A 23,140-nucleotide genomic window follows, 5' to 3' on the forward strand; every position below is an offset into this window, starting at 1 on the left:
CAGTGATGAGGTGGCACTGATGGACAAGCACTGATGAGGCTGCACTGATGGGCAGTGATGAGGCGGCACTGATGGGCCCTGATAGGCAGGCACTGATGAGGCTGCACTGATGGGTACTGATAAGCTGCACTGATGGCCACTGATAGGCTGCACTGATGGGTAGTGATGAGGCGGCACTGATGGGCAGGCACTGATGAGGCTGCACTGATGGGGCTGCACTGGTGGGCACTGATGAGGCTGCATTGATGGGTACTGATAGGCTGCACTGAAGGGCAGTGATAAGGCGGCCCTGATGGGCAGGCACTGATGAGGCTGCACTGATGGGCACTGATGAGCAGGCACTGATGAGGCTGCACTGATGGGCACTGATGGGTACCGATAAGCTGCACTGAGGCCACTGATAGGCTGCACTGATGGGCAGGGATGAGGCGGCGCTGATGAGGCTGCACTGATGGGCACTGGTGAGGCTGCACTGATGGGCACTGATGAGGCTGCACTGATGGGCACTGATGAGACTGCATTGATAGGTATTGATACGCTGCACTGATGGGCAATGATGAGGTGGCCCTGATGAGGCTGCACTGATGGGCACTGATGAGCAGGCACTGATGAGGCTGCACTGATGGGCACTGATAGGCTTCACTTGATGGGCATTGATGAGACTGCAGTGATAGGTGGCACTGGTGGGCACTGATAGGTGGCACAAGTGGGCACTCGTAGGGGACACTGATATGCAGTGAAAGGTGGCACCAGTAGGCATCACTGATAGGCGACACTGATGAGGCACTGATTGGCAGCACTGGTGGGCACTGTTGGGACTGCCCTGATTATCAGTGTAGATGTCCCTTTAACACAAGCCAGTTATCAGTTCAATTGTCAGTAAAAGGCGACGCAGTGCCAAATTGTAAAAAGTGCTCTGGTCAGGAAGGGGGTAAAATCTTTCGGGGCTGAAGCGGTTAAAGGGTAAATCTACTTTTGTAGTAAAAAAAAAAAAAAAGGTAAATAGAGCCCTGCAGGTGCAACAGCTGTTTGATAATGATAAAACCACTCCCATTAGACTCACTCTGAACATGGACACAGACAAACAAACCGCTATTTTTTTGACAATTACTCAGTCGTGTTGATGTCCTTTTTTTCCCCACAAATAGAGCTTTCTTTTGGTGGTATTTGAATTCCTCTTTTGAAAAAAAAAACAATTTTTTCTTTGTTTCTGTGATAAAATTTTGCAAATTATAAATTTTTCTTCATAAATTTTGGCCACAATTTATACTGCTACATATCTTTGGTAAAAATAACCCAAATTAGTGGATATTATTTGGTCTTTGTGAAAGTTAGAGAGTCTACAAGCTGTGGTGCGAATCGCACAAAATTGATCACATCTGATGTACTGGTGGCCGATCTCACTTCTTGTGACCCGAACAAGTCAGGAAAGTACAAATACCCCCCAAATGACCCCTTTTTGGAAAGTAGACATTCCAAGGTATTTAGTAAGAGGCATAGTGAGCTTTTTAATGTTGTCATTTTTTCCCACAATTCTTTGCAAAATGAAGATTTTTTTTATTTATTTTTTATTTATTCCACAATATTGTCATTGTAATAGGTTATTTCTCTCACATGGCACATGTATACCACAAATAATGCCCCAAAATAAATTCTGCTACTCCTCCTGAGTATTACGATACCACATGTGTGGGACTTTTCCACAACCTAGCCACTCAGAGAGGCCCAACATGCAGGGAGCGCCATCAGGTGTTCTAGGAGCATAAATTACACATCTAAATTGTTGACTACCTATTACAGTTTTGAAGGCCCTGGAGCACCAGGACAATGACACGTGGCACTGATGACAGATGGCACTGATACGTGACACCGACGTGGCACTGATGACAGATGGCACTGATACGTGGCACTGATGTGGCACTGATGACAGATGCCACTAATACGTGGCACTGATGACACGTGACACTGATGACATATGGCACTAATATGTGGCACTGATGACTGTTGGCACTTATACGTGGCACTGATGACACGTGACACTGATGACAGATGGCACTGATACCTAACATTGATGACACGTGACACTGATAACAGATGGCACGTGACACTGACAGGTGGCACTGATGACAGATGGCACTAATATGTGGCACTGATGACACGTGACACTGATATGGCACTGATGACAGATGGCACTATGTGGCACTGATGACACGTGGCACTGATGTGGAACTGATGACAGATGGCACTATGTGGCACTGATGACAAGTGGCACTGATAACAGATGGCACTAATATGTGGCACTGATGACTGTTGGCACTTATACGTGGCACTGATGACACGTGACACTGATGACAGATGGCACTGATACCTGGCATTTATGACACGTGACACTGATAACAGATGGCACGTGACACTGACAGGTGGCACTGATAACAGATGGCACTGAAACGTGGCACTGATGACAGATGGCACTAATATGTGGCACTGATGACACGTGACACTGATATGGCACTGATGACAGATGGTACTATATGGCACTGATGACACGTGGCACTATATGGCACTGATGACAGATGGCACTATGTGGCACTGATGACAGGTGGCACTTATACGTGGCACTGGGGACAGGTGGCACTGGGGACAGATGGCACTGATGACAGGTGGTACTGGGAACAGATGGCACTGATGACAGGTGGCACTGGGGGCAGATGGCACTGATGACAGGTGGTACTGGGGACAGATGGCACTGATGACAGGTGGCACTGGGGGCAGATGGCACTGACAGGTGGCAGTGGGGATAGATGGGCACTTTATTTTCATTTTTTTTTCACTAACCGCTGAATCTCTCAGCGGTTCATCTCTCCCTCCTCACACGCTGTCTGTGTGAGGAGGGAGAGCCAACGATGAGAGATGATCTCATATGTTTACATATGAGATTACCTCTCATTGGAAACGCAGATCGCGCTGTAAGCGGCCACTGTGATTGGCTGTTTACAGCGATCTGTGACTGGCTGTGTCCAAGGGACACGGCCAGCACAGAACTTCCCTGATGCGCACCCGCGGCGGCACGCAGAGGGGAAGTAAACAGGAGGACGTCCAGGGACGCCCTCCTGCCAGTTAGCGTCCGCCCTGTAGCCGTCTTTTGGCTATAGCGCAGGTGCGAAGTGGTTAATTACAACAAAAAGAAAGGTCTATATTAAAAAAAAAAAAAGATAAAAATGTCATAGATGGGTACAATGTTGCATGTTCTTGCAATTGTCATTCAAAGTGTAACAGCGCTGACAGCTGAAAATTGGCCTGGGCAGAAAGGGGGTAAAAGGGCCCAGTAAGCAAGTGGTTAAGGATAACAATCACATGAAGCCATTTATTATCACATAATTTTTTGGCTACTTTTTAAATCATAATGATAACATAAATTCCCCGAATGGCCCTGATAAAAAGTTTGCATACCCTGGAATGTTTGGCCTTGGTACAGACACGTGTACAGGTGGCACACTCGGGTTAAAATGGCAATTAAAGGTTAATTTCCCATTTGTGGCTTTTTAAATTGCAATAAGTGTCTGTGTATAAATAGTTTATGAGTTTGTTAGCTCTCACATGGATGCACTAAGCAGGCTAGACACTGAGCCACGAGGAGATAGAAAAGAACTGTCGAAAGACCTGTATAACAAGGTAATGAAACTTTACAAAGATGGAAAAGGATATAAAACGATATACAAAACCTTGAATATGCCAGTCAGTAGTGTTCAATCATTTATTAACAAGTGGAAAATTCTGAGATCTCTGATACCAAGCCAAAGTCAGGTAGACCAAGAAGGATTGCAGCCACAACCGCCAGAACTATTGTTCCAGATGCAAAGAAAAAAACCCTCAGGAGAAATACAGGCTGCTCTGGAAAAAGATGGTGTGATTGTTTTCAAGGAGCACAATATGAAGATATTTGAACAAAAAAGAGCTGCATGGTCAAGTTGCCAGAAAGAAGCCTTTACTGCACCAATACCACCATAAAAAAGCCTGGTTCCAATATGCCGGACAGCACCTCGTCACACCTCACAGTTTCTGGCACACTGTAATCTGGAGTGACAAGACCAAAATAGAGTTTTGTGGTCACAACCATAAGTGCTATGTTTGGAGAGGGGTCAACGAGGCCTACAGCAACAAGAATACCATCCCCACTGTGAAGCATGGTGGTGGCTCACTGATGTTTTGAGTGTGTATGAGCTCTAAAGGCACGGGGGAAATTGTGAAAACTGATGGCAAGATGAATGCAGCGTGTTGGCTGTGAATGGCAGAGGATTTGCATTCTTCTCTCTGAAAGCTGCGCATGGGACGCTCTTTGTATTTCCAGCACAATGACCCTATTTACAAGGTGAATGCTGAAAAGCTGAATTCCAGGTATGGAGCTTATTGAATAGTTGCATTGGTCCAGCTTGGACCAATATAAGTATATATACACCATACCTGTGGGATCCCCCTTGAAGCTGGAAATCACTGTAGTAGTCGGCGCTACTCAGTGCGGTGCGTCCATAGAGGGGCGCAGGAGCGCCGCCCCCTCTCTCCTGCACCCGTCAATCTTCAATAGATAGATTCATGCATTGCATGAATCTATCTATTGTCGCCACTGTCACCCTCTATTCAGGTGTCCGGCCCCTTGTCGGGCACTGAGCATCTGAATTACAGCGGCGGGGGTGTTTTCAGAAGTGCCTGATTAGAGCTGTCGGCTCTAATAGGCGTCCTGATTAGATCCGTGGGCTCTAATAGGCTTCCAAATTGGTAAACAGCGGGCGCAATGCTGTGCATTCGCTGCTTACGTATCGCTGTGTTAGGGAATCAAATAAATCGCTTCCCTAACACTGACCCGCCTCTCAACCAATCAGGTGCACCGGGTCTGGTTACCTGTCACCTGATTGGTTGAAACGACAGGCGCTGTGATTGGATGCCTATTGCGCGTCCGATCATAGCAGAAGAGGACGGGAGAAGACATTGAGGACTCGGAGGGAACGTGGAGGAATGCGCTGACCCAAGACAGGTAAGTGCCTGGTGGGGGAAGGGGGGGGGGACACTGGCAGCATTTGATGGGGCAAACTGGTGGCAATTGATGGGGAAAACTTGTGGCAATTTATGGGGCAAACTGGTGGCAATTGATGGGGCAAACTGGTGGCATCTGATGGGGCACACTGGTGGCAATTGATGGGGCGCACTGGTGGCAATTGATGGGGCAAACTTAAGGCAATCGATGGGGCAAACTGGCAGCAATTGATGGTTACAGTGGCTGCGCTTTATGGCACAGTGGTGGCAATTTATGGGTACAGTGGCTGCGCTTGATGGCACAGTGGCTGCATTTGATGGGCACAGTGGTGGCAATTTATGGGTACAGTGGCTTGATTTGATGGCACAGTGGCTGCATTTCATGGGCACAGTGGTGGCAATTTATGGGTACAGTGGCTACGTTTGATGGCACAGTGGCTTCATTTGATGGGCACAGTGGTGGCAATTTATGGGTACAGTGGCTACGTTTGATGGCACAGTGGCTTCATTTGATGAGCACAGTGGTGGCAATTTATGGGTACAGTGGCTACATTTGATGGCACAGTGGCTTCATTTGATGGGCACAGTGGTGGCAATTTATGGGTACAGTGGCTGCATTGGATGGCACAGTGGCTTCATTTGATGGCACAGTGGCTGCATTTGATGGACACAGTGGTGACAATTTTTGGGTACAGTGGCTGCATTTGATGGCACAGTGGCTGCATTTGATGGGCACAGTGGTGGCAATTTATGGGTACAGTGGCTATGTTTGATAGCACAGTGGCTTCATTTGATGGGCACAGTGGTGGCAATTTATGGGTACAGTGGCTACGTTTGATGGCACAGTGGCTTCATTTGATGGGCACAGTGGTGGCAATTTATGGGTACAGTGGCTGCATTTGATGGGCACAGCGGTGGCAATTTATGGGTACAGTGGCTGCATCTGATGGCACAGTGGCTGCGTTTGATGGGCATAGTGGAGGCAATTGATGGGCACAGTAGCTGCATTTGATGGGCACAGTGAGGCTGCAATTGATTTTTTTTTTTTCAGTTTGTGCGCCCCCAGAAATTTTGAGCACCAGCTGCCACTGGCGCTGCTACAGTTAATCACCACTATCCTCTGGCTCTGGTGCTGAGCGGCTGCTCTTCTGCATAATGACCACAAGGGGTCGCTTGCTCAGTATGGTCACCATTCACAGAACTTCTTGTACATTTTTCATTGAATAGAAGGTACTGTTGACACCTCATTCCTTTAAAACTGAACACATATGAACTACACAGGTTCTCGGGTTAATTTAATGCAGATAAGGTGCCAAATGAGTTTAATTAGCACCTTAATCAGCCCCAGAACCTGTGTAATTCATATGTGTTCAGTTTTAAAGGAATGTTGTGGCAACTTTATTATAAGGTATGGATTGAACGGGGCAGAGAGAAGCGAGACGATGAGATCACGACTTCAACCTCAGTCCATCTTTGTATGCACTGAAAATAAAAAGAAAAAATACAAGGAGTTCTGTGAATGGCATTTGTGTCAAGTCAGTGACCCCTTGTGGTCATTATACAGAAGGGCAGGGCTCAGTACAGGACCTGGAAGACCATGGCGATCACTGTAGTAGCACCGACTACTACAATGAGTCTCTGATTCCACAGCGAGTCCATCAGGTATGGGATCTGTATACTGACACGGCTCCAGGCTGGCCCAATGTGGCTACACAGTAAAATCCGTGGAATTCAGCTTTAGGCTCCAAAGTCGTGCAACTTCCTTGTGATTACGCAGAAAAGTAGTGCAGGAACTTTTTTTTTTTTTGTCGCTGCGACTTGAGTCTCATTATTTAGATGGCACCCATTAAAATGAATGTGTTTTGACTTGTCATGCAACTCTGTGTAGCAAAGTCTCACGATAAGTCGCAGCAGTGTGAACCGGGGCCTAACCACTTGCCAACCCTGCTATAACCGAATGATAGCTACAGGGTGGATGGCACCTCCTGATGATCTCCTGTGATCACGCCCGCTGATGGGCGCAGGCGGTGTGCTCTGTGATTGCAGTGTCCTCCAATCTGATCGCAGATTGAGGTAAAGAGCCAATCGGCAGCTCTATACTACGTGATCAGCTGTGTCCAATCACAGCTGATCACGGTTGTAAACATAAGCCGGTTATTGGCACTCCTTTCCTCAGGCTGTCAGCATGAGGAGAGGAGAGCTGATAAACAACTTCTGTTAAAGGGACATCTACACTGATAATCAAGGCCCTAATTATTAGTGTCCTGATTATCTGTGCAGTCCCAACAGTGCCCACCAATGCTGCCTATCAGTGCCCATCAGTGCTGCCAATCAGTGCCTATCACTGCCTCCTCATTAGTAACACCTATTAGTGCTGCCTATCAGGGCCTTCAGTGCCGCCTATCAGCGCCTCCTCATCAGTGCCCACCAGTGCTGCCTCATCAGTGCCACCTCATCAGTGCCACCTATCAGTGCCGCCTCATCAGTGCCCATCAGCATCACCTATCAGTGCCCATCAATGCTGCATATCAGTGCCCATTACTGTCCCCTCATCAGTGTCAAATATTAATGCCCTTATGTTCTGCCTATCAGTGCCCCTTATCAGTGCCCACCAGTGCTACCTCATCAGTGCCACCTATCAGTGCCCCTTATCAGTGCTGCTTCATGAGTGCCCATCAGTGCTGCCTATCAGTGCCTATTAGTGGAGCCTCATCAGTGCCCACCAGTGCCCATCAGTGCCACCTATCTCTGTCCATCACTGCCTCCTCATTAGTGTCACCTATTAGTGCTGCCTATCGTGCCCTTCAGTGCTGCCTATCAGTGCCTCCACATCAGTCCCCACCAGTGTTGCCTCATCAGTGCCCCTTATCAGTGCCACCTCATCAGTGCCCCCTGTGACGGACCCCCATACTCAAGATCAATCTATCCACTGTAAATGCTTCCTGTGTCCAGAACCAGCACTATCCAAGACCCTTTAGCTCACCCAGTCACCAGACAACACCAGTCTTGGAGTGGCAAACAGCAAAACTGATTTATTATCCCACATGGACACAACAGATAAAATAACTCAGAGACTCTTTCCCCCCACCCTTGGAAAAGAGGGCGGGTTACTCTGTCCAATGACAATAGACACACAGGTCAGGTGTGTTCAACTTCTCATCAGTAAACAGTCTTATCAGGGGGGCTGCTGGAGGAATCCCCCCCCCTCCATAGAGATATAAACATCCCATAATATCCAAGGCAGACAGACACAATAGAACATTGGAATACAGCCACACCCCAAACGATCACAGCAAAGAATCCACAACAAAATGAGACAATATACAATATATACAAGATTGAGTCCGATTAGTACAGGTCAGACTGGATTTCTCATTCACCTCGCAAAGAGTATTGTTCCCTTAAAATCCAGGGCCCATAATCAGAAAAAATGAGGCCAGCATTCAATCCTCTCCTCACCCTCTGTCCTGGTGTCCTATCACATACAGTCCCCCATCGGATAGTGTCCATAGTGTCCGCATGCGCAGTACACAGCACACACTGATTCTGAAAATAGCCGAGGATGAACGGCGCCTGCGCCGTGAGTCCAGGTTGAAGCCCCACCATCCAAGTGGACATAGAGTTGGAATATAAAAGAGCAGAGTGCAGCGAGGCCGAGCCCGGAGCATGGCGAGCGAAGCTCGCCCGCGAGGGGCCCTCTAATTTTCCGAACCCTATGTCCGCTTGGATGGTGGGGCTACCACCTCCACTCACGGCGCAGGCGCCGTTCATCTTCTGAGATTTTCCGAAGCTTCTTCTGCCCCGTACTGAGCATGCGCAGTACGGAGCGGACACTATATGATGGTAGCACACTATCTGCCAGAACACCGGCTAGGTCTGTCACACCCCCTATCAGTGCCGCCTCATCAGTGCGCATAAGTGTCACCTATCAGTGCCCTTCAGTACCACCTATCAGTGCCCTTCAGTGCTGCCTATCAGTGCCCATTACTGCCTCCTCATTAGTGCCACCTATTAGTGCCCTTCAATGCTGCCTATCAGTGCCCACCAGTACTGACTCATCAGTGCCGTCTATCAGTGGCACTTATCAGCGCTGCTTCATCAGTGCCCACCAGTGCCGCTCCATCAGTGCTGCCTATCAGTGCCACCTATCAGTGCCCATCAGTGCCGCCTATCAGTGCCACCTATCAGGGCCCATCAGCAAAGGTCATAAACTACCTGTTTGCAAAATTTTATAATAAACTATGGAAATGTATTTATCTATTTTTCAAAATGCTCCATCTTTTTTCGTTTTTTGTAGCAAAAAAAAAATCCCCGTGGTGATTAAATACCACTAAAAGAAAGCTCTATTTGTGTGAAAAAAAAAAAAGGATAATAATGCAATTTGGGTGCGGCGTTACATGACCGCGCAATTGTCGTTTAAAGTGTGAGAGAGCTAAAAAGCTGAAAATGTGCCTGGGCAGGAAGGGGGTGAAGGTGCCCGGTAGGCATGTGGTTAACCTGTAGGGAATTCCGAGGAGGTACGAAGGATTACAATTAAAAGAATAAATCTGATGCTTGATCTGGTTAAAAAAAAATGGAATTATTTAATAATGAGAAATGACATAGAGGTGAGCTCATAAATATATATATATATATTCAATGTCAATATGAAGATTTGGTGCATAAAAAAATGGTTGTAGTTCCCCCCGGGAAGACCGCAAGTGGAGAGTTTGAACTTGATGGGCATCTGTCTTTTTTTAAACCTAAATAAATATGTAAATGAGGAGCCCATTAATAGCAGAGAGCGGATATGGTTCTGTTCTCTCCTCTATATACTGCAAGGTTACTCCATACCGCAGCCCACATTTTACGACCCATTCATAAAATGCACGCTGCGGCAAGGAGCCTGCTGTGTCCTTCAAAGTTTTCTCTGCTTAACGCCGGTCACATGACTTTTTACAGGTCACATGACTGGGCTCTCCTGCTGGCTTTTCTTTTCTCATTCATTTTAAGGGCACATTCACACTAGCAATGCTTCTTGAAGAACGATACACATTCAGCTCATTCTTCAGAAAACATTTAAAGTGGTTGTAAACCTCAGACATGAAATATGAACAAAGTATCCCTCTATAGTGTGCACTTGTCTCAATCTAGAGCACTAAGTGTCATTTCTCTCCACTGCCCTGTTCCTCTGGTATCAGCATGAATCACTTCTCATAGGGAGCTCCAGCACACAGCCTGTGATTGATAGCCTCAGCTTTGTTCCTGTGTGAAGATGAGGGGAGTGTTCCTTCCTTTTAATCAGTTCTCTGAGCCCTGCAGAGTGTTACTTTTAGCTCTCTCCCCCCTTTTTCTGACAGCTCAGACAAGCTGTATAAATTCTGGACTTTGAACAGATGTAGGGAATAGAAAACTGCAGATAAACAGGTCCAGCGTACAGTGGTTTGAAAAAGTATTCATACTCCTTGAAATTTTCCACATTTTGTCATGTTAAAACCAAAAAAGTAAATGTATTTTATTGGGCTTTTATGTGATAGACCAACATAAAGTGGCACATCATTTTGAAGTGGAAGAAAAATGATAAATGGTTTTCAACATTTTTTACAAATAAATATATGAAAAGTGTGGGGGGCAATTGTATTCAGCCCCCTTTACTCTGATACCCCCAACTAAAATCTAGTGTAAGAGCCGGTTCACACAGGGGCAACACAACTTCCAACGTGACTTTTGGAGGCAACTTGGACACGGCTTGTCAACACGACTTGGGGCGACTTACAACGCGACTTTAAGTCGCCCCAGGCCAGGCGACTTTTGCCGTGACCAATCAGAGAATGAGCTCTCAAGGGGAAACTCCACGCCAAATAAAAAAAAAAAAAAAAACAGCGTGGGTTCCCCCTCAGGGCCTGGTATGGATTTGAAGGGGAACCCCCTACACCGAAAAAACTGCGTGGGGGTCCCCCCAGATCCATACAAGACCCTTATCCGAGCACGAAGCCTGGCCGGTCAGGAAGGGAGTGGGGACGAGCAAGCGGCCCCCCCTCCTGGACCGTACCAGGCCGCGTGCCCTCCACATGGGGGGGTTGGTGCTTTGGGGAAGGGGGGCGCCCAGAGCACCTTGTCCCCATGTTGATGAGGGCAAGGGCCTCTTCCCGACAGCCCTGGCCGTTAGTTGTCAGGGTCTGTGGGCGGGGGGCTTATCAGAATCCGGTAACCCCCTTTAATAAAGGGGCCCCCAGATCCCAGCCCCCCACCCTATGTGAATCAGTAAGGGGTACATCGTACCCTTACCCATTCACCTGGAGAAAAAATGTCAATAAAAAACACAACACAAGTTTGAAAAGTCCTTTATTAAGCAGCTCCGGGGTCTTCTTCCGACGTCAGGGGGTCTTCTGACGACTTCTCCGCTCTGTTCGGCCTCTTCTCCCGGTGTCCGGCCTCTTCTCCCGCTCTCCAGCATCTTCTCCCGGGCTCCTCTGCTGTCTTGAATGAATGAATGAAATACTTGTATAGTGCACAATGCGAACTGAATCGCCTCTAGGCGATCTGAATCGTCTTCTTGCAGCTCTTTTACTAGCGGAGGAGCCCGGTCTCCTCCACCCTCTGTCCTTCTCTCTTCTCTCTTCTTTCTTCTTCCGATGTTGACCCGGCGCTGTCTTCCGCTGTACTAGCTTGTGCGACGTGCACGGCGACTTATATAGGCATGGGGCGTGGTCACCGGATGATGTCACATGGTGACCCCACCCCTTTATGACGTCACAGTCCCGGGGCATGCTGGGCTCCTCCACTAGTAAAAGAGCTGCAAGAAGACAGCGGAGGAGCCAGGGAGAAGACGCCAGAGAGCAGGAGAAAAGACCGAACAGAGCGGAGAAGTCGTCAGAAGATCCCCCGACGTCGGAAGAAGACCCCGGAGCTGCTTAATAAAGGACTTTTTGCTGTGTTTTTTTATTGAAATTTTTCCCCAGGTGAATGGGTAGGGGTACGATGTACCCTTTACTCATTCACATAGGGTGGGGGGCCGGGATCTGGGGGCCCCCTTATTAAAGGGGGCTCCTGGATTCCGATAAGCCCCCCGCCCGCAGACCCCAACAACCAACGGCCAGGGTTGTCGGGAAGAGGCCCTTGTCCTCATCAACATGGGGACAAGGTGCTTTGGGGTGGGGGGGCCGCAGGGCGCCCCCCTTCCCCAAAACACCAACCCCCCCATGTTGAGGGCACGCGGCCTGGTACGGTCCAGGAGGGAGGGGCACTCGCTCGTCCCCACCCCCTTCCTGACCGGCCAGGCTTCGTGCTTGGATAAGGGTCTGGTATGGATCTGGGGGGACCCCCACGCCATTTTCTCTGCGTAGGGGGTTCCCCTTCAAATCCATACCAGACCTAATGGCCTTGTATGCTCTCGGAGGGGGAACCCACGCCAAATTTGTTTTTATAAATTTGGCGTGGAGTTCCCTCTCGAGAGCTGATAATTCTGTGAGAGTCGCCTCCATATAGACGGAGATCTGACTTGGAGGCGACTTCCATTGAAATCAATGGATACCAGTCGCCTACAAGTCGGATACAAGTAGTACAGGAACCTTTTCTGAAGTCGGAGCGACTTCAGTAGCGTGCATTAAGACGGCTCTCATTCACTTACATTGATTTTTACATGTAGCGCGACTTGAGGCGACTAGGAGCGACCTGAAGTCGGATCTGAGTCGCCCCTGTGTGAACCGGCTCTAACCAATTGCATTCAGAAGTCACCTAATTAGTAAATAGAGTCCACCTGTGTGTGATTTAATCTCAGTATAAATACAGCTGTTCTCTAAAGCCCTCAGAGGTTTGTTAGAGAACCTTAGTGAACAAACAGCATCATGAAGGCCAAGGAACACACCAGACAGGTCAGGGATAAAGTTGTGGAGACATTTAAAGCAGGGTAAGGTTATAAAAAAATATTCCAAGCATTGAACATCTCACAGAGCACTGTTCAATCCATCATCCGAAAATGGAGAGTATGGCACAACTGCAAACCTACCAAGACATGGCCGCCCACCTAAACTGACAGGCCGGGCAAGGAGAGCATTCATCAGAGAAGCAGCCAAGAGGTCCATGGTAACTCTGGAGGAGCTGCAGAGATCCACAGCTCAGGTGGGAGAATCTGTCCACAGGACAACTATTAGTCATCTCTCCACAAATCTGCCCTTTATGGAAGAGAAAGACATTGTTGAACAAAAGCCATAACAAGTTTTGTTTGCAGTTTGTGAGAAGCCATGTGGGGACACAGCAAACATGTGGAAGAAGGTGCTCTGGTCAGATGGCCAAAAAGCAAACCACTATGTGTGGCGGAAAACTAACACTGCACATCACTCTGAACACACAATCCCCACTGTGAAACATGGTGGTGGCGGCATCGTGTTGTAGGGAAGATTTTCTTCAGCAGGGACAGGGAAGCTGGTCAGAGTTGATGGGAAGAGGGATGGAGCCAAATACAGGACAATCTTAGAAGAAAACCTGTTATGCCGCATACACACGAGCGGATTTTCATCCAAGTTTTTTCCGACAGAATTGGCTTGCATACACACAGTCACACAAAAGTTCTCTGAACTTTCGACCGCCAAGAACGCGTTGATATTCAACACTACGACAAGCCGAGAAAATGAAGTTTAATGCTTCAGAGCATGTGTCGAATTGTTTCCAAGCATGTGTAGGAATTTTGCGCGTCAGAATTGGTACAGACAATCGGAATTTCCGATCTGAACTTTTTCCAACTGAAAAATTGAGAACCTGCTCTCAATCTTTTCCTGGCAGGAATTCCGCCAGCAAAAGTCCGATGGAGCGTACACGCGGTCAGAATTTCTGACCAAAAGCTTACATTCGACTTTTGCTGCCGGAATTTCCGATCGTCTGTACGCGGCATTAGAGTCTTCAAAAGACTTGAGACTGGGGTGGAGGTTCACCTTCCCGCAGGACAACGACCCGAAACATACAGCCAGAGCTACAATGGAATGGTTTAGATGAAAGAATATTCATGTGTTAGAATGGCCCCAGTCACAGTCCAGACCTAAATCCAATCGAGAATCTGTGCCAAGACTTGAAAATTGCTGTTCACAGACGCTCTCCATCCAATCTGACAGAGCTTGAGATATTTTGAAAAGAAGAATGGGCAGAAATGTCCCTCTCTAGATGTGCAAAGCTGGTAGAGACATCCCCAAAAAGACTTGCAGCTGTAATTGTAGAGAAAGGTCGTTCTACAAAGTATTGACTCCAGGGGGCGCCACACAAATGTACCCCACACACTTTTCACATATTTATTTGTAAAAGATTTTGAAAACCATTTATCATTTTCCTTCCACTTCACAATTATGTGCCGCTTTGTGTTGGTCTATCACATAAAATCCCAATAAAATACATTTACGTTTTTGGTTGCAAAATGACAAAATGTGGAAAATTTCAAGGGGTATGAATACTTTTTCAAGGCACTGTATGTAAGAGAATTTGTAAAAGTGTGGCTCAGACTTGGGGTTTTACCGCCCCCCAACTGCACGTGTGAATGAGCTCTATTAGCTCCACTAAGCACATTTCTAACGCACACAGTCGTGCCTCTTATTTTCTAAAGCAATGATATGGCCAGAGTAAAGTCTCACCACTACATATTAAATGGAGCCATGTGTGTTCAGGCTCACAGATTCCCATATCAGCCATAATCCTATACAGGACCATTGATCTGGAGATTCCCATTTGTTTTTCAGGAGATCACAGAAGATTTGGTGTATGAGAAGCCAGAAGATCCCCTGCAGTTTATGCTGGAAAAGGTGCGTCCTTTATACTGTATGTAATGTGGAACCGATTGAGCTGCCGAACGATTTCTAATTCTGTTCAGCAAGTCTTGTGATTCACCCATCTCAGTAACACTGCACAGCCAGGAAGATCCGTCCATTATTCCCCAGAGCATCTACATCATGTCTACGATCGTTAGCCTGCTCATAGGACAGAGGTGATAAAGATGATCCCTAGTCCAGCAATAGAGAACATTGGCTGTTCTCAAGTTCACGGATAACGAACAATTTGGGGTATTCGCGGCAAATTCGAAAGCCTTTAAAAGTCTATGGGAGAAATCAAAAGTACTAATTTTAAAGGCTTATATGCATGGTATTGTCATAAAAAGTGTTTGGGGACCTGGGTCCTGCCCCAGGGGACATGTATCAATGCAAAAAAAAGTTTCAAAAATGTCAGTTTTTTTGGGAGCACTAGTTTTAATAATGCTTAAAGTGAAAAAATAAAAGTGTAATATTCCTTTAAATTTCGTACCTGGGGGGGGGGGGGTGTCTATAGTATGCCTGTAAAGGGGCGCATGTTTCCCGTGTTTAGAATAGTCTGACAGCAAAATGACATTTCTAAAGGAAAAAAAGTCATTTAAAACTACTCGTGGCTACAATGAATTGTCGGTCCGATAATACACATAAAAGTTCATTGATAAAAACAGCATGTAATTTCCCCACAGGGGAACCCCGAACCAAAATGAAAAAAAAAAAATGCGTGGCGGTCCCCCTAAATTCCATACCAGGTCCTTCAGGTCTGGTATGGATTTTAAGGGGAACCCCGCACCAAAATTAAAAAAAATAATGGTGTGGGGTCCCCCCAAAAATCCATACCAGACCCTTATCACAGGAAAAGAGAGACGAGAGAGCGCCCCCCCTCCTGAACCTTTCCAGGCCACATGCCCTCAACATTGGGAGGGTGCTTTGTGGTTGCGGCTCCCCCCAAAAAAGCACCTTTTCCCCATGTTGAGGGCGAGAAGGGCCTCATCTCCACAACCCTTCCCTGGTGGTTGTGTGGGTCTGCGGGCGGGGGGCTTATCGGAATCTGGAAGCCCCCTTTAACAAGGGGACCCCCAGATCCCACCCCCTGTGTGAATTGGTAATGGGGTACAAATGTACACCTACCATTTCACAAAAAAAGTGTCAAAAGGGTTGAAAAACATAAGAGACGGTTTTTGACAAGTCCTTTATTAATTTCTTCTTCTTTGCGCTTCTTCTTCCATCTTCTTTCTTCTGGTCTTCCTTCGTTGTCCTTCTTCCTCCATCTTCTTCTTCCTCCGCTTTTCTCTCCCCGCATCTTGCTCCGGCTTCTTCTCCGCTCCGTCCGCACAATCCGCCTCAGTGGGAGTCTTCCGCCGTGTGACGCTTCGGTTCTTCTGACGCTTCTTATATAACGGAGGGCGGGGCCATCTGGTGACTCCACCCCCCTCTGATGCATGGGGACTTCCCTATGGCTTTTCCTGGGTTGTCAGAGGGGGGCAGGGTCAGGTGACTTATTTTATGTGTATTGCCGGGACCGACAATTAATTATAGCTGCGAGTACTTTTAAATGACTTTTTTTCCTTTAGAAATGTCATTTTGTGCAGGGACTGTTCTAAACACGGGAAACATGTGCCCCTTTACAGGCATACTATAGACACCCCCCCAGGTATGAAATTTAAAGGAATATTTCACTTTTATTGTTTCAATTCAACCTTTTTCAAAATCACTGCTCCTGAAAAAACTGCAGTTTTTAAAACTTGTTTTTGCATTGATACATGTCCCCTGGGGCAGGACCCAGGTCCCCAAACACTTTTTATGACAATACCATGCATATAAGCCTTTAAAATTAGCACTTTTGATTTCTCCCATATGCCGCGTACACACGATCAGACTTTACGGCGGACTTGTTCTGGCGGACCAGAGTCCGTCGGACAATTCGATCGTGTGTGGGCTCCAGCGGACTTTTTCTTCCCAAAAGTCCGGTGGACCTAGAAATAAGACTGGCTTCAAACTTGTCTGACGCTAGGGCAGCTATTGGCTACTGGCTATGAACTTCCTTATTCTACGTCATCACGTTTGAATCCGTCTGACTTTTGGAGTGATCGTGTGTGGCCAAGTCCGTTAGTTTGAAAGTCCGGCGGACCTCAGCTGCAAGGTCCATCGGATTGTCCGCCGGGCAAAGTCGGTCAAAGTCCGGTTGTGTGTACGCGGCAGTAGACTATTAAAGGGTGTCCCGCGGCTTGCGAATTTGTCGCGAACACCCCAAATTGTTCGGCGAACATCTGATGTTCGAGTCGAACTTACTTTCGACTCGAACATCGGGCTCATCCCTAGTGCTACACATCGCTTTTGGGTTCTGCGAGTGTTCCCAGTGAGACAGTAACCTGAGTAATGGACCAACCAGACAACATTCAAGGAGGGAGTAAGGTCAGAAAAGTTAGCCAGATTCCCTACAGTACTCTGGATATACCTGAATTCCATAAAACTCAAATTAAAAGTAGTTTAGCTTACATTCATCTTCACTATAATATCACTGATTACTTTCTTGAAGTTGCTGTTCTACCTTCAGAGAACTTGGCTGATAAATTCTTACCAGCCGCCTTTGCCCGTACAGCCCCGTTAACAAAGAAAATTAAATGTTCATCGCTAATTACATCTTAGAAACCTGCCATAAGGTTAGCGGCTTTATAATTATCTTGTAAACTCGAATATTTAGCTAAACGTCTGTTTGCCTACCTGATGAAAGGACTTAATTTTCTTTTCCAAACCCCTTTTGTTTCCGCTGCCTGCCTAATTCTCGGCTCAGAGTCAGGTATGAGGAATGGACGATGCTGAAATGACTTCCCGACAAGACCTCCGAGCAGCTATTAGTGTTCCGCTAATGTTCGTTGTGTATTACCAACAGTATTTTTTAATCTGGCTGTGTTTTCTGCAGATTACCGGCTACGTCCTTGTGGCAAAATATTGAGCTTGCAGTAAAAGCAATAAGGAGCTTATTACGGGCAGCCTTATTCATACTGCCAGGAGCACTATTGATATTTGCATTAGGGGAGCGAGGTAACAATGCCGCAGCGGCAGTCAGCCTTTTCTCATTAAGGCTGACGAAAAAAAAGTCATCTTAGCACAAGCGGTGTAAAGATTAAAGTGACTTTCTTCAGGATCGTATGCATTTCATGTCTTTGTAGAAGACCGTATGCATTTCAAGTCTTTGTAGCCACAGTGAACCTTCTCAGATGGAGGGAGGAGGTAAAAAGATAGATACTTTTTAGCCAAGGTGGGAACTGAAAACAAAAATCCCACCTTGGCTAAAGAGTATCTTTCTTTTTACCTCCTCTCTCCATCCACTTCACTCCTCCATTGGAGCCATCAGAAGTACCTATGGGGGGGGGGGGAACATGTGACCCTTTTTTGTAAATAGCCAATCAACAAGCCTGAACATTGATCAGCAGTGGTCTTCAAACTGTGGCCTGGGGGCTGGATGTGGCCCTTTGTTTGCCTTCATCCAGCCCATGAGGCATTATTCCAGCCACTGACACCACCTATGGGGCATAATTCCTTCCACTGACACCAGCAATGGGACACTCTTCCTCTCACTGACACCAACGATGGGGCACTATTCCTCCCACTAAGTCCAAACACAATATTCCCCACGCACACATTCATGGAAATAGCTGTAGTAATGCTGGGTGCTGTAATGACTACCACCTGGAAACCGTAGACAATCACAGTGAAAAAATGTCACCAGCACACCAAGGATTCCTCAGAAGGGTCCAAAGCTTTGTTCACATGGTCGCACAGTACACATACAGCAGTGTTTCGGAGCCACGCAGGGCCCCTTCGTCAGGTGACAACTCGCTTATCTGACAAAGGGGCCCTGCGTGGCTCCGAAACATTGCCGTATGTGTACTGTGCGACCATGTGAATAAAGCTTTGGACCCTCTCGAGGAATCCTTGGTGTACTGGTGACATTTCAGAACCCTATTCCTCCCACTGACACAAACTATTTCTCCCCCTAATACCAAAGACGGGGCATTGTTTTCTCCCACTGGGCAGTGGGAGTCTGAAAGACAGTAAAGCGGCCCTTTGTTTAGAAAGAACCCTGCCCCAGAGGAACCCTGTCAGGTCACCTGAGACCAGGTGACAGATGCACTCCGTAGGAGTCAGAAGTGCACCGCTAGGTAGTGGACCTTAGGACTGACTGCTGCAGATTGTACCCAAGGAGATTCAGGACATGGGTCTACTGGATCACTAACACAGATCCCGGTAGGAGCTAGAGCATAGATTCCCCAGGGTGCGGAGTCTAAGAGCCAGCAGGTGTTCACCAGAGCCTCCAGTGGTGAGGATGGACTTCGCTGCAGTCTGGCTCCAGATCGCGGCCCCCAGGGTCTCATAACTCACACTCACAGAAGACTACAGGAGAAGGAAGCAGCAGGCTGGAACAACAAGAATAGTAAGGGGATAAGTCAGAGGTCAGGGAAACTAGCAGACAGGAACAACAGAGTACATGCCAAAGGTTCAGGGTCACAGGCAGACAGGGATGGTCAGGGACATGGCTAAAGGTCAAGGTCACAAGCAGACAGGAATCATTGAGAACACGCCAAGGTCGGTAACAGAGGCAAACGAAGAGCACACAGCAAGCAGGAAACACAAAGCCAAACACACAATGAATACACAATGGTTGATCAGCAACCCTGGCTTGCAGTGCACAGGTTAATATAGGGTTCCCTGATAGGGCCTGGGGTGGAGCCATGCTTAGAGGAGAGGTTATAAAAACCACCAGGTGGAAGTGGCTGGCCTCTTAGTCTGAACACATGAGGAGAGGTAAGCAGAGGAAGATTACTGCATAACCATGACAAACCCTTGAAATAATTTTCAGGTCTCGGGGAACCCCTAGTAAGATAAGTCTGGGAATATGCCCCCTACGTTGGTGGTGGTAAGTGGGAAGAATACCTCTCTCCCAGGGATGGCCAGAATGATATCCTTGCAGTTATGTCACTGGCTTTGCCAAGTGGTGTTGGTTCTGGAGCTATGAAGGCCCCATCAGATGGAAAGTCAGTTAGTCACAGCTCAAGGAACCCCTAGCTATCCTTGGAGGAACCCTGGTTGAAAATGGCTGGTTTAGACTCATGGCTGTGACAAAGGAATGCAGCGGCAGGGGAGCGCGGGAAGATGTGTATCCGTAAGTGGGAGGTTCAAAAGAAGAAAACATTTGTTTTAAATCATAATTAGAAAAAGTCTGCATACCCGAAAAAATGCATATAACTCAATAAATAGTCAAGAAAAAGCAGTTCTAAAACTGATATATAGATAAAACTTTGGGAATCTTCTAGCTAGCACACCAAAATGTACCATTTCAATAGTTATATTTCTAAACTTTCAAATAATATAGAAAGGGGGATCTCCAAACTACGACTCGTGGGCCAAATCCAGCTCACTGCAAGACTTTACCCAGCCTGCAGTTTGGGTTAGTGGCCTCTCACATAGGTCAGCCTATGGTCACAGTTTCTTCCCAACTCTCTCCCCGCCCTCCGCTCTCCAGTACCATGATTGTATCATTGTTAAGCCTAACAACCATTCACATGCTTGTTCCACCATTTACAGTTGGATGGAGCTTTCTTCAGCTAGACCTGATGAGGCCTTTCATGCAAGGGGGGGCGCTCTGTTTTTGACCTGATATATGGGGGGACCCTGATGTAAGGAGGCACTCTGATGGGAACGCAAATATTTGTAAAATATACAATGGTCTACCTACTGAAATGTTTGTAATCCCCTGATTATAGCATAAAGTGGAGTCCCACTCATTTTTAACCACATTTAACCATCGCTAGTGAATTAAAGTGGTAAACGCACAAGGATTTTTACCTTCAGATGCCCACATCCTCGTGGCCCCTGCTTGCTACTGAGATCAGGTAAAATATGAAGGATTTAAAGGTAACAAGTAGGAAGTTAGGACAGTATCCAATTATTAATGTACTAGTACTAACAATCACGGGGGAGCTTTTTAAAAAAAAATTGTTATTTTTACTTGAGCTCTGCTTTAAATACATGCGACCACATTGACTTCCAAGAAGACTTAATTCAACTAAACAGAAAGCAACTGATATACCGTAAGTTATAGATAAAATATGTAATACATAGTACCTGGGAGGCATTAGGCCCACATAGAGAAAGTGCCAGAACATACAGATACCAGTAGCACGAGGAGGACAGTCAGTATAGATAGAGGTGGAATACAACATTTTATGGCATCAGCCCCTCTGATAAAGCCTTAAAGGACAAGTTTAGTAAATATATACCACCCCCCTACACCCCAGCCCCTTAAATACACTAAGCTGAGCAATCTCCTGAAGGTACTTACTTACCTACTGGTGGTGGTGGTGTTTGGATGTCCATGCCTGCACACGAGAATAGAATGTTGCTCCTGCAGTAGTTCTTTGGAACATTAGTACATAGGCATGGGCAGCCCAACACTCCTCAACAAAGGAATTGTAGCCTTCGGAGGAGGTAAGCAAGCAGATTTTGGGAATCCAAAATGTTATTCTTGTTTGGAACAGAAGGCTGGGGAAAACCTTCTAATAGGGACATCTGTTTTAGTGTTAGCTGTCTAAGATGGGTATTCTCCTTGGGAAGACATTACGTTAACTTCCTGCTGTTTATTCTGTAACAGAAGTAAAGGGAAATTTCAACATGGGGCCATGGAGGGGAAATAAGACCCTATTTATTGTCTATAACCATTCTCTAGTCCAGGGGTCTCCAAACGTTCCATATAAAGGGCTAGTTTAGGGGGGCCGGACTGTGGCCACTGGGAGTAGAAAAGGTCCCAGCATCAGCGTAAAGAATGCCCCATTTTTGGTGTCAATGAGAGAAATAGTGCCCCATCTTTGGTTCCATTGCCGGGAACTGTGCCTCATCTTTGGTGTCATTGGGAGGAATAGTCCCCCATCATTGGTGTCATTGGACCCCATTGTTGGTGTCATTGTGAGGAACTGTGCCCCTTTGTTGGTGTCAGTGAATGAAATAGTGCTCCAAGGACTGGATAAAAGCAAACAAGCAATGGGCCACAGTTTGGATACCACTGCTTTAGTCTACCCAAAACAAGAGAAAATTTTGGGATATTTCCATCTGTCTAAGGCCGCGTACACACGGGCGGATTGTCTGCCCAACTAAGTTCGTCAGACAATCCGACAGACAGTCCGTTCAAAATTTGAATGAACGGACTTGACCACACACGATGAGCAGACAGTCCGCTGAAAGCGTGCGTGATGACGTGTACAGCACGTACAACGGGACTAGAAAAACGACGTCCTATACACTGCAATGCAACCTTCGGCCGTGTAAATCCTTTCTGAGAATGCGCCATACTTAGTCCGTCCAACTTGCCTACACACGAGCGGACTGTCCGCTGAAACCAAGTTTGGACGGACAAAACCAAGTTTGAACGGACAAAATTTCGGAAATTCCGTAAGACTTTGTTCGTCAGACAGTCCGCTGAAAAAGTCCGCTGAAGCCCACACACGAGCGGATTATCCGCTGAAACACGGTTCAGCGGACTAAGTTGGACAGACAATCCGCCCGTGTGTACGCGGCCTTAGGGAGTTCCTACATCTCCTTTTTCTCAAATACAAAATAATTAAAAAAAAAATGTAAGAATGGAGGGAACCATTTATAATTCATAACAGGCACATCATTTGTGCAGACCCAGGGACTCAATGTAGAGATTTCATCAATAGAGTCCCTTAAAGCTCAACCCTGGCAACAATAAAATGCTGTGCACACACTGTAAGGGTTAATTGCTCATTTAGGTCTATCACAGTGATGGTGAATTTTGGTACTCCAGATGTTTTGGAACTACATTTCCCATGATGCTCATGCACTCTGCAGTGTAGCTGAGCATCATGGGAAATGTAGTTCCAAAACATCTGGAGTACCAAGATTCGCCATCACTGGTCTAGAGGGATTACCCAATCCTCTTCTCCTCCCCACTGCTATACTGGTCCCCTCAGCGTCTGCTCCTCCACACTCCACCGGTCTAGGGTTCTGGCGTCATCAAGGCAATTGCAGGGTCCCTAGTCCTGCACTGGATGTGATGATGCAGAGGGACAGTCCACCACTGGAGTGCTGCGGATCGCCATCTGCTGAGGGAGTGGAGGATCAGGTAAGTAAAAGTGTTTCTCCTCTCTAAACCAAATGAGCAATTAACACTGAAAGGGATTGTTTATTATTTTCTTGCAGTTGGGCTCTAAGAACTGAAGAAGCGAGCTTCAGCCATCACAAAGCCAGTCCAGGCTCGGGCAAGATCGTGACCATGGAGTTGGGATCCGTCCACATGCCTGGCCTGGCACTCAGCTCAGCCTCTCTGC

At 47.0% G+C, this 23,140-nt stretch overlaps 1 protein-coding gene across 3 annotated transcripts in view; it reads left to right on the forward strand.

The window, feature by feature from the left end:
* TEX55 (testis expressed 55) overlaps positions 1-23,140 on the forward strand; it is an 88,942-nt gene that overhangs the window by 61,490 nt on the left and 4,312 nt on the right. For all 3 annotated transcript variants that reach the window (XM_077484509.1, XM_077484511.1, XM_077484510.1), the window contains one exon: positions 14,730-14,792. In XM_077484509.1, coding sequence (XP_077340635.1) covers positions 14,730-14,792 — 63 coding nt within the window. The remainder of the gene's footprint in view (positions 1-14,729; positions 14,793-23,140) is intronic.

Source organism: Lithobates pipiens, unplaced genomic scaffold (genome assembly GCF_037356315.1).
Source record: "Lithobates pipiens isolate NorthernLeopardFrog02 unplaced genomic scaffold, aLitPip1_a1.2 Scaffold_16, whole genome shotgun sequence".
Classification (NCBI taxonomy): domain Eukaryota; kingdom Metazoa; phylum Chordata; class Amphibia; order Anura; family Ranidae; genus Lithobates; species Lithobates pipiens.